Genomic DNA, 10,050 nt, shown 5'->3' with positions numbered 1-10,050 from the left:
GCGCCCCCCCCCCGCAGGCCGCCCGCCGGCGCCATGCCGAGCCCCCGCAGCAGCCGCGGCGGGCGCCCGGAGTTCCTGTCCCTGAGCCAGCGCGGGCCCGGCGCCCCCGAGAGCCCGTCCCGGCGCAGGGAGCCCGCGGCCGCCCCGCTGCCCGAGGAGGACTGCATGAAGCTGAACCCGTCCTTCGTGGGCATCGCGCTCAGCTCCCTGCTCGCCATCGACCTCTGGGCCTCCAAGCGCCTCGGGGTGTGCGCTGGGGAGGGCTCGGCCTGGGGCAGCGCCCGCCCGCTCATGAAGGTCATCGAGGTGTCGGGGCACGGCATCCCCTGGCTGCTGGGCACCTGCTACGGGCTGTGCCACACTGACAGCTCGGCCGCCCGCGAGGTGCTGCTCAACCTGCTCTTCGGTGAGGCGGGGGCTCGCCCCGCGGCGGGGGAGGGCGGCCCGAGGGGTGGGGGTGAGCCGGAGCGCCGGGAGCAGCGGCTGGTTGGGAGCGGCCCGTGCCGGCCCTGCGGGCACGGGAGTGACCCTGCCGCTTAAGGGCGCGGTGGCACCGACACGAGTCGTTTGTCACGGCTGCAACCGCGAGGTGGCAAACCCCCGATTGCCAAACTGCTCCCGCGGTTGCAAAACGCTCTGGGGGCCGGGGCCTCTCGCAACAGCGCGCTCCCGGTGCGCTGCCGAGGGTTGAGACACCAGGCATTTCCCTGAAAAGCTGCTCTGGCACACGGAGCCGTGGCTCCCTGCCTGCAGGGCCTTCGTGGATTGTTGTGCACCAGCCAGTGAGGAAACCTGGCTCAAAGCTCACATTCTAATCCTGCGTGGTGTAGTGTTTCACACACACACAGAACAGCCTAGGTATAGTTAAGAGGATTAATTTTTGCTTATTTAGGAACTCTAATAGCTCCAGGGCACCAGACCTTTCGGTTCCCTGATGTTACTCTTGTATGAAGCTGCAAATAATTAGGATCAGTCCAGTTTTGAATTGAAATTTGCTTGGTGGGAAACATAGGTTTGTGCATCTTTCTCATCTAGCAGCACATGGTTAAATTGGAGCCCCAGAGCAGAACTGGATGCCTCCAGCCCAACCTTTGCTCCAGGGAGAGCTGTCCCAACACCTCAGTGCTCTGGGCAACAGCCACCCACCTCTCTGGGGATCTGCCCCTGGGTTGCAGCACCCATGTGGGGAAGGAGGATTCCCTCATGTCCAACTTGAATTTCCCAGTTCCTGTGTAGAAAGAGAAAAAGCAGTTGATCTAGTTTTACATGTGGGAAAAAAAAAAAAAAAAAGAAAATTTGGTCTTAAATGATTAACCAAAGGAAATGAACTGAAGTGACCAAAAGATTTGGAGTCCACAAATGTGTCTTAGGGCAAACAGAAGTTGGTCTCTTACACAACAAGAAGTAGCCCAGGCTGTGGGTGCTGTGCTAAGCTGAGCTAACAGGGATGGAGAAAGCACCCTTTGCCCTACATGAGGAGCTGCTCTTGCCAAATACTGGCTGAACATTTATCACAGGCACTTTGCCTCTTCTGTGACCACAGCCTTTAGCTCTCAGGGGCAAGCCACCATCAGTTATCCTTTATTCACGTCTGGAAAGCCAGAGCAGGGTTAACTGTTCCCCGAGCAGCAGGGAGAAGGCAGAGCCCAGAGCCCTGGCAGCCCAGCAGCCCTGAGCATTTCCCGCTGGCCTGTGCCGGAGGGGAGGGGGTTGATCATTCACCCGCTCGGTTTGACCCCGGTCAGCAGGGCAATGCAGAGTCAGCACTGCTGGCAGGGCAGCTCTGGGGGCTTCATGCCTCTGCTGCCCTCAGACTAAGGAGCAGATCGGGCCCCCAGTCACGGCACAGTCAGATTCTGCACAGAGAGAAAAGCCCTGGGGTGCAGGCCGTGGCAGGCCAAGGGGCTGGTGGTGCACGAGGGGTGAGTGCAGAGTTCAGGATGTGCTCGTTCTGCTGCAGAAGGCCAAGAGCAGCTGCGTGCTGTGCTCTCCCTGCCTGGGTCTTGCAGCCATGGGGAAAAGCATCCCCTTCGGGCAGCTTTGACAGCCGATGGCCCTCAGCTGATGGTTCTGCCTTCATAACCCCTGTTGCTGTCTCTCCAGCGTTGCTGCTGGACCTGGTGATGGTGGCGGTGGTGAAGGGGCTCGTCAAGCGGCCGCGGCCCACGCACAACAAGATGGACATGTTCGTCACCATCTCGGTGGACAAGTACTCCTTCCCCTCGGGCCACGCCACCAGGGCCGCTCTGGTCTGCCGCTTCGTCCTGCGCCACCTGGTCCTGGCCGTGCCGCTGCGCGTGCTCGTGGTGCTCTGGGCTCTCATCGTCAGCATCTCCCGGGTCATGCTGGGCAGGCACAACATGACGGACGTGCTCTTCGGGCTGCTGCTGGGCTACGCGCTCTACGGCGTGGTGGAGCACTGCTGGCTGTCCCCGGCCACCGCGCCCGCCCTCTTCGCGCTCTGGAGCCGCTGACCGCCTGCTGCCCCGGCACCCAGCAGGGGCCCTGTGCTGGTGTTCTGAGCGCGCACGGGAGGGGATTGAGGGGCTGAGCTGGCATCCTGACCCCCATCAGCCCGGCCAAGACTTCCACACGAGCGGTGCTGCAGGCTCCAGGCCTGCACTCAGATGTCCGGTGCTGTCCTGCCGGCTGTCGGGCAGGGTCTGCGCTGGCTGTTCTCTGGTGACCAAAAGCAGTCTCTGCAGAGCCTGGGGAGGGCTCAGCACACCCCTCCGGCAGCTCACTGCTAATACTGTGAATCTGCATGCTCTCGCTGGGCACCTGCCATAGCCCATGGCGTGTGTGGTAGCTGTGACTCTGCAGAGGTTTCTCTGCAGTGACCCTTGTATCTGTATCCTATAAATACACTGATCATGCTGCTGTTGTAAGCATACCCTGCACAGCCTGCTCTACAACACCTGCCTGGAGGGGACCCACAGGGCTCTGTCCTCAGACAGAGCTTTGCCTCCCTAAGCAGTCTCTTCCCTATTGCTCTCATTTAAGTGCTGCACTAATGCTAGATGTGGAGCCCACGGCCCCCAGAGTCATTGGGAAAGGATGGCACTGAAGGGTTGGTCATTCTGTGGCCAACAGGGTGAGCAGCTCCCAGCAGCAGCCTGCTCCTGAAGCTCTTGTCCAGAGCTTCCCAAATCCTTTTTCCCTCCACAGGCTTTTCAGTATTCCAGGCTGCAGAGAGTCCTGCAGAGCCAGCCCCTTCCCAGAGCCAAGAAATACACCCAGCCCCAGGTCTGAGCCTTGCTTGCACCTCCTGCAGCCAGAGGCCTGGCTCTGCCAACCACGGCCACGGCTCCCTGTGCTCCAGGCAGGCTGGCTTTCCTCTTCTGGCACCACCGGCAGCCTGTTTTTCACAAAGGGCTGCTGGTCCTTGGCAGGAGGGGAACACAAGGAGCCTCTATAATGAGCTGGGGCTGAGACTGAGCCAGAAAATCAGAGCACACTTCAGCAGGGACCACAGCCAGGTAGGGAGTGAGGGCTCTAGACTGGGCTCAAATAATCAACAGTGCTTCTGGCATGTGGCTAAAGGGATTGGGCCCAGGTGAGGCTCTTTGTGGTCATTGAGGTCTATTAGTGCACACTGGCTCTGGAAAGCACCAATTAAATCATATTAAAACCAGGCAGTGTTTTAAGTGTGCCGTTCTCCTGGGTGGAGTGTGCAGGAGCAGCCTGCTGGCTGCTGGTACTAGCACCCTGTCACTGTCACTTGCACAGGGGCTGAAATGGAAGTGCTTGACATGACAAGGTTCCCCTGAAGCTGAGCCCTGACCCACTGACAGGGTGAGCCAGTGAAGCTTCCAGGTCTGGGTTGGTGCTGCAGTAACCAAAAAATAATCCCCTGGGTTGCACTGCATGCCTGGCAGCCAGCTGGGCCGGTCTGGCAATTGCACACAGCACCAGGACACTCCGGAGCCCTCCTGCCCCCAGGAGAGACCAGCCCTGTGGAGGCTGTGGGAGCACAGGCAGGTGGCACTCTGGGTGGGCAGGGCTTGCTGTGCTGTGCTGAAACATCTTTGCTCTACCTTTTCCAAAACACAGTGTGTTTTTTGTCTGCACTTAGAGTCTCTTCTTCGAGCTGTTGGGGTCTTCCTCTCCACATCATGGAGGGTACAGCAGCAACCTGTGCATTTGTGGCTCCACACACGTGTGTGCCAAAAAGTTGCTCATGACACTTGCACGACACTCTGAGAGAGCTGTTGGGGTCTTCCTCTCTACATCATGGAGGGTACAGCAGCAACCTCTTCATTTGTGGCTCCCACACACGTGTGTGCCAAAAAGTTGCTCATGACACTTGCACGACACTCTGAGGTCCTGGTAGCACCCACCACCACCACTGCACAGCCCTGCTGGGTCACAGGCTGCCTGGCCACCCTCTCAGCTCTTCTATGCTTGTCTCCACCAGAGAAACCTTTGCTCTCCTGTGCTTGCCACCTCCAAGCATGGGTGCAGGTCACTGATAGGACAGAGGAGCTTTCTGCTCCACTTGTCCCACGGCATTTCTGCCCGCTGTGGAAGCCCAGAGCAGACACTGTACAGCAGACACTGCTGCACACAATCTACATCCTGAGTGCTTGCCAGGTATGGGGAACTGTGAATTTCCACAGACATCAACCAACCAAATACCACCCTCAACCAAAATGGCATGGCATGACCCTGCTGCCCAACAGCACAGTTTGTCTGTACTGAGTCCAGCTACGGGGGGGTAAAGTCCAAGGCTATACAGCCTCCTGCAGGGAGAAGGGCAATTCAGAGGCAACCTGCACAGAGGTTTCATAGCAACAGCAGAGCGCTGGAGAGCTCAGAGAAGTCCCCTGTAGCTGTTGCCTTTGAGCAGTCTGTGCAGAGCTTGCAAGAGCCAGAAGCCAGCTGAAGCAGAGCAGGAAGAGCAGCACTGCCAGTGCTGCCAGCTCTCCATTCCTGTGCCGATCCCTGGCTTGGTAAGATCCTTTTGATGCTTTTTGACAGGCAGGCACAGAGTGTGGGTTGGCAGCTCAGCATCTCTGCCCTGGGCAGAGATCAGCCCTTGCTGACAGCAAGGGACAGAAGGAGCTTTATTAAGCTTACTGCAAACATACTAGAGTTTTAGAAGATTAAAATCATTTCAGCTGCAGAGCTTGGCCCCTCTGCCTTGCTCAACTCTACAGCAAAGTTCTCTGCATATGGAAGAGCAAATTTCCCCTGCAGCCTCGGGGGCTGTCTGGCTGTGAGTGTGCCAGGAGCCAGCAGCAAGTTTGGATCCCCCGGTCTGTGCCTCCTGCTGTGAGGGACAGCCTTTTCCTTGCTGGTGCCACCACCCTCACACCAGGGACACCCCAATCGCCTGGTGCTCCTCTCACCAGGGCTCCACCGGCCCCAAGGACTCTGCTGACCCAGGGTGAGCCGTGGCTATGGGGACACTGCCGACATGCCCAGCCCAGGGGCACGGGGGATGTGGGCGATACAGCGCCAGCCGCCACTGGAGCAGCCAGAGCGGTGTGTCATCCCGGGTACCAGAATAAGAAGCGGGCGTGGGCTGATCCTGATAATCCTAGCGCCAAAGTCCAGGACAGCGTTTGTTTACCAAGCACGCAACCACAAGGATCGGCTGCGTGTCCGTGTCCCCGCCTGGCATGGCTCCCTCGGCCGCTGCCGGAACAGCCGAGCAGGCGCCGGGAGCCAGCCGGCTCCGGGCTTCCTCTCCCGGGCCCGTGGGAGGAGTGACGGAGGGGGAGGCCCCGCTCCCGGGCCGCGCACCGTAAAGCCGGGCCTCGGGCCGGCCTCACGGGCCGGGGCACCCCGGCAGAGACCCCCGCACGGCCCCGTGCCCGCCCCAGCCTGCCCCGGGCTGCTCGTCCCACGGCCGCAGGTCGGTGAAGGCTGTCCCCGAGCTGCCGGCACCAGCGGCACCGCGACAGCGCAGCAGGAATCTCCCCGGGGAAGGGAGAGGGCAAAGGGCGGGCAGAGGGGCTGTCACCCACCCGGGAGGGAGCCGTCGGTCCCCACAGCACTTCAGGGCACCTCCATCGCCGGGACTTGGCGTGGGCGGGGAGATTTTGAGGCTCCCTGACATTCGGTAGGATTTCTCCTCAAGTAAGTGCAAAACCCAGCACTGGCCAGCGCAAAACCTGGTGGGGTGAGCAGTGGCTTTGCAACCCCAGACACACTTTTGAGGGGCTGCCTCTCTTGCTTGGGACCTCTTTGGCCAGGATCAAAGTCTTGCACACTCGCACTCCTGGCAGCTCAGTCCCCTGTCCGACGCTGTCCCCAGGCAGAAGCGCGATGGTGGAGCGCAGCATGGCAAAGAAGGTGGCCATCATCGGCGGGGGCAGCAGCGGGCTGTGCGCCATCAAAGCCTGCCTCCAGGAGGGGCTGGAGCCCTTCTGCTTCGAGAGGACCGGCGACATCGGGGGCCTCTGGAGGTTTGAGGTAAACCCTGCTGGCAACGTGTCTGCTTGGGGTCAGCACGGTGACCCTCAGGGGTCCGTGGTGGCTGGTGGAGTGGCAGCTGGCCATGGTGGGATCCTCTGGGTGAGACTGAGGGCAGGGGCTCCATGAAAAGAAGCACCTCATCAGCCCCAGCCATCCTTCCCTGGCCAGGGCTGAGCTGTGCCCCGCTCCCACAGGAGCACCCCGAGGACGGCCGTGCCAGCATCTACCGCTCCGTCATCATCAACACCTCCAAGGAGATGATGTGCTACAGCGACTTCCCCATCCCTGAGGACTTCCCCAACTACATGCACAACTCCAAGATCATGGAGTACTTCCGCATGTACGCCCAGCACTTCGACCTGCTGCGCCACATCCGCTTCAGGGTGAGGGCTGGGGCCGAGCGGGAGGCGGCAGCGGGAGCGGGGCACAGGGTGCCTGACCCCGCTCCCCATCCGTGCCAGACCAGCGTGTGCCGCGTGTCCAAGCGCCCCGACTTCGCCAGCAGCGGGCAGTGGGAGGTGGTGACGGAGAGCGAGGGGAAGCAGGAGGCGGCCGTCTTCGACGCCGTGCTGGTGTGCAGTGGGCACCACACCGATGCACATCTCCCGCTCAGTTCCTTCCCAGGTACTGCCCTGTGCACTGCTGTGAGCAGACACCAGAGACACTAGAAAGCTTGTTCATGCCAGTCCCTATTCTCCCTGCTGCTTTCCCCCCAGCCCCAACATTTCCCTGCCTTGCTCTCACTCCAGGAGTGCTCCTGTGCTCCCCAGGAGTGCTTTGGTGAGGTAAGGGAGCGTCTCCAGTCTTTAGGGGGTGATCCTCCAGCCTGGCACCAGGAAGCCAAGCATTCCTCCTCCTTCTGCTCACAGGAATTGAGAAGTTCAAGGGCTGCTACCTCCATAGCCGAGACTACAAGGATGCTCAAGCTTTCACAGACAAAAGAGTTGTTGTCATCGGGATCGGGAATTCAGGGTCAGACCTGGCTGTGGAGATCAGCCAAACAGCCCAGCAGGTAAGCAGGAGTAGGGTCCTGGTGGGCAGGATTGCCTCTGTGGGACACTGTCAGCTCTGCAGGACACCAAAACCAAGACTCTTGCACAGCTGCTTCTCCATGCCAGCACTTGCTGTGTTTGGCAATGCTGGCTCCTGCCAATCCCAGCTGCCAGGCAATTGAGACTTGGTCCCACTCCCCTGTGACATGCCAGTGAGCAGCCCTCTGGGTCTTCACCCAGTGCTTGGGCAGCAAAAAGCAAAGTGATCCCAGGGCAAGGGCACATCCCCCAAAGGGCAGCCTTCCCAGGATGACCACTGCCTTCAGCCAGTGATCCTTCTTCCTTGTCTAGGTGTTCCTCAGCACCCGCCGGGGTGCATGGATCTTCAACCGTGTCGGAGATCAGGGCTACCCCATGGACACCGTCTTAACCACCCGCCTGAACACATTCCTGCAGGGGCTGGTCAGCTCATCCATGGCATGTGACTACATGGAGAAGAAGCTGAATGCCAGGTTTGATCACTCACATTACGGCCTGAAGCCAAAGCACAGGTATCACCAAACACTCCCCCTACCCAGAAGGGATCGTCTGCCTCCTTCTGTGTCCTGCCCAGCTTGGCCGTTCCCTGCTCCAGTGCCTGGACTGGGTTATTATTTTGTTGTGCCCAGGCAATGCTTGAGGGAGCCACCACTGCCCCTTCCAAGGACTCTTGGAGACAGCAGTGTAGGGGCAGCTGCCCCAGAGTAGGGAGCAGCAGCTGGAGCAGGACACAGAGCAGAGGCACTCCCTTCCCAGTGCCCTAATGGCTTCTTGCACCTTCCAGGGTCTTTCACCAGCACCCCACTGTCAACGATGACCTGCCCAACCGCATCATTTCGGGCAGGGTGCGGGTGAAGCCGAACGTCCGGGAGTTCACAGAGACATCGGCCATCTTTGAGGATGGCACCAGGGAAGATGTTGATGCCGTAGTTTTTGCCACAGGTTACAGCTTCTCCTTCCCGTTCCTCGAGAGCTGCGTGAAGGTGGTGGAGAACCACATTCCCCTCTACAAATTCATGTTCCCCCCTGAGCTGGAGAAACCGACACTGGCTTTCATCGGCCTCATCCAGCCCCTAGGAGCCATCATGCCCATCTCAGAGCTCCAGTGTCGCTGGGCCACCCGTGTCTTCAAAGGTGAGTCAGGCAAACCTGCCCTGTGGATGCAGTCCTGGAGTGAGGGCAGGTGGTGCCCAGCCATGTTGAGAAGGCAGCAGCTGGTTGTGCCATTCTGGGCATGGTGATGGCACTGCTGCCTTGTGGCTGTCACAGGGAGATGGCCTCTTCTCTGAGAGGCACAGGCACATCCATACCCTGAGCTCCACAGGCTGCTGCTTCCCATCCCGTGGACATGCCTCAGGTGCAAGACCACACACCATGGTGGTGCTGGCAGAGGTGCAGCACCGAGGCAAGGCCAGCACCACAGTGGCTGCTGTGTCTCATCCTCCCCAGGGCTGAACGAGCTGCCCCTGCAGCACAACATGGAGGCTGACATTGAGCAGAAGAAAGAAGCGATGGCAAAGCGGTAAGATCCCTGCGGGAGCACCAAGGGGCTGCCTTCGGCACCGCTGCTCATGGGCATCCATCCTGTCCCATGGATGCATCCTGGCACGTTTGTGTGTGCCAACAGAGGGCAGTGATGTTGTTGGCCACACTACCCACAGTCCTTCCAGGTGTGCAAGGCATCTGCCCAGCTCTGCTTCCAGCACCTACCTGCCCTCAGCACCTACCTGCCCTCCCTCCCTGCCCGCAGGTACGTGAAGAGCCAGCGGCACACCATCCAGGTGGATTACCTCCCTTACATGGACGACCTCGCCCGCCAGCTGGGGGTCAAGCCCAACCTGCTCACGCTGTTCCTCACGGACCCCAGGCTGGCCATGGAGGTGGCCTTCGGTCCCTGCACGCCGTACCAGTACCGGCTGCGGGGCCCAGGCGCCTGGGCAGGTGCCAGGGAGGCCATCCTCAGCCAGCAGCAGCGCATCCTCAAGCCCCTGCAGACACGACACGTGGAAGAGAGCACCTCAGCCCCTGCCATACCCCTCGTCTTCAAGCTGATCGGGGCTGTGGCCATCCTGGCAGCTGTATTTGCTTACTTGTAGGTGCCCTGCAAGCGCAGGAAGGGAGGCTTTTGTCCTGGGGTGACTCCCTAAACCAGGACAGCTTTGCAATGTGCTGTGGGACTGGCTGGCCACCCCTGCCCCTTGGAAGCCTGTGCACCCCAGAGGTGGCAGAAACCTCCTTCTGCCTGGCACAGCTCAGCTGTGACCACACCATGAACTAGGGATGCACAGAACCTCCCCAGCTGCCAAAATAACACTTGGGCTCCTGCTCTGCACCTCCCCTCGGTGAATGCTGTCATAGACAGAGGAGGAAACCTGCTCACTGCAGGCTAAATTCCAGTCCCCCTCAGCCAGCGCTCCAGGCTTTTCTGTCCCCTGTAACCCAACCGTGCCAATTTTGCCACACGCACACCAGAGCTAAGCAGCAACGGCACAGCACAATTTCCAAGTGGATGAATGCAATAAACGGCCAAGTGCCTGTCCTGTTACTGACACCATCATGACCCTCCGTGTGCTGTGGGAATGCTCGTGAGTTTGAG

The 10,050-nt window shown here is 60.0% G+C and overlaps 2 protein-coding genes across 9 annotated transcripts; both read left to right on the top strand.

Annotated features, from left to right (window-relative positions):
- The first annotated feature begins 6 nt into the window (after window positions 1–6).
- On the top strand, window positions 7–3,635 carry PLPP6 (phospholipid phosphatase 6). Its single transcript, XM_039699219.1, has 2 exons — window positions 7–406; window positions 2,104–3,635. The coding sequence occupies exons 1-2, from the start codon at window positions 34–36 to the stop codon at window positions 2,472–2,474; spliced, it is 744 nt and encodes a 247-aa protein (XP_039555153.1). The 5' UTR covers window positions 7–33; the 3' UTR covers window positions 2,475–3,635.
- A 644-nt stretch (window positions 3,636–4,279) lies between these two features.
- Window positions 4,280–10,003, top strand: LOC120497559 (flavin-containing monooxygenase 5-like). Of its 8 annotated transcripts, none has more exons than XM_039699214.1 (9): window positions 4,280–4,952; window positions 6,267–6,420; window positions 6,618–6,806; window positions 6,885–7,047; window positions 7,293–7,435; window positions 7,767–7,966; window positions 8,239–8,588; window positions 8,904–8,976; window positions 9,205–9,550. In XM_039699214.1, the coding sequence occupies exons 2-9, from the start codon at window positions 6,274–6,276 to the stop codon at window positions 9,548–9,550; spliced, it is 1,611 nt and encodes a 536-aa protein (XP_039555148.1). In that variant the 5' UTR covers window positions 4,280–4,952; window positions 6,267–6,273. The 8 variants fall into 8 exon arrangements, with proteins under 8 accessions (XP_039555148.1, XP_039555143.1, XP_039555149.1 ...); XM_039699209.1 differs by having other exon boundaries at window positions 4,282–4,952; window positions 6,263–6,420; XM_039699215.1 differs by lacking the exon at window positions 4,280–4,952 and adding an exon at window positions 5,415–5,860.
- The last annotated feature ends 47 nt before the right edge of the window (window positions 10,004–10,050 follow it).

Source organism: Passer montanus, unplaced genomic scaffold (assembly GCF_014805655.1).
Source record: "Passer montanus isolate IOZ18808 unplaced genomic scaffold, ASM1480565v1 scaffold131, whole genome shotgun sequence".
Lineage (NCBI taxonomy): Eukaryota > Metazoa > Chordata > Aves > Passeriformes > Passeridae > Passer > Passer montanus.
This window is presented reverse-complemented; position numbering and strand designations above follow the sequence as displayed.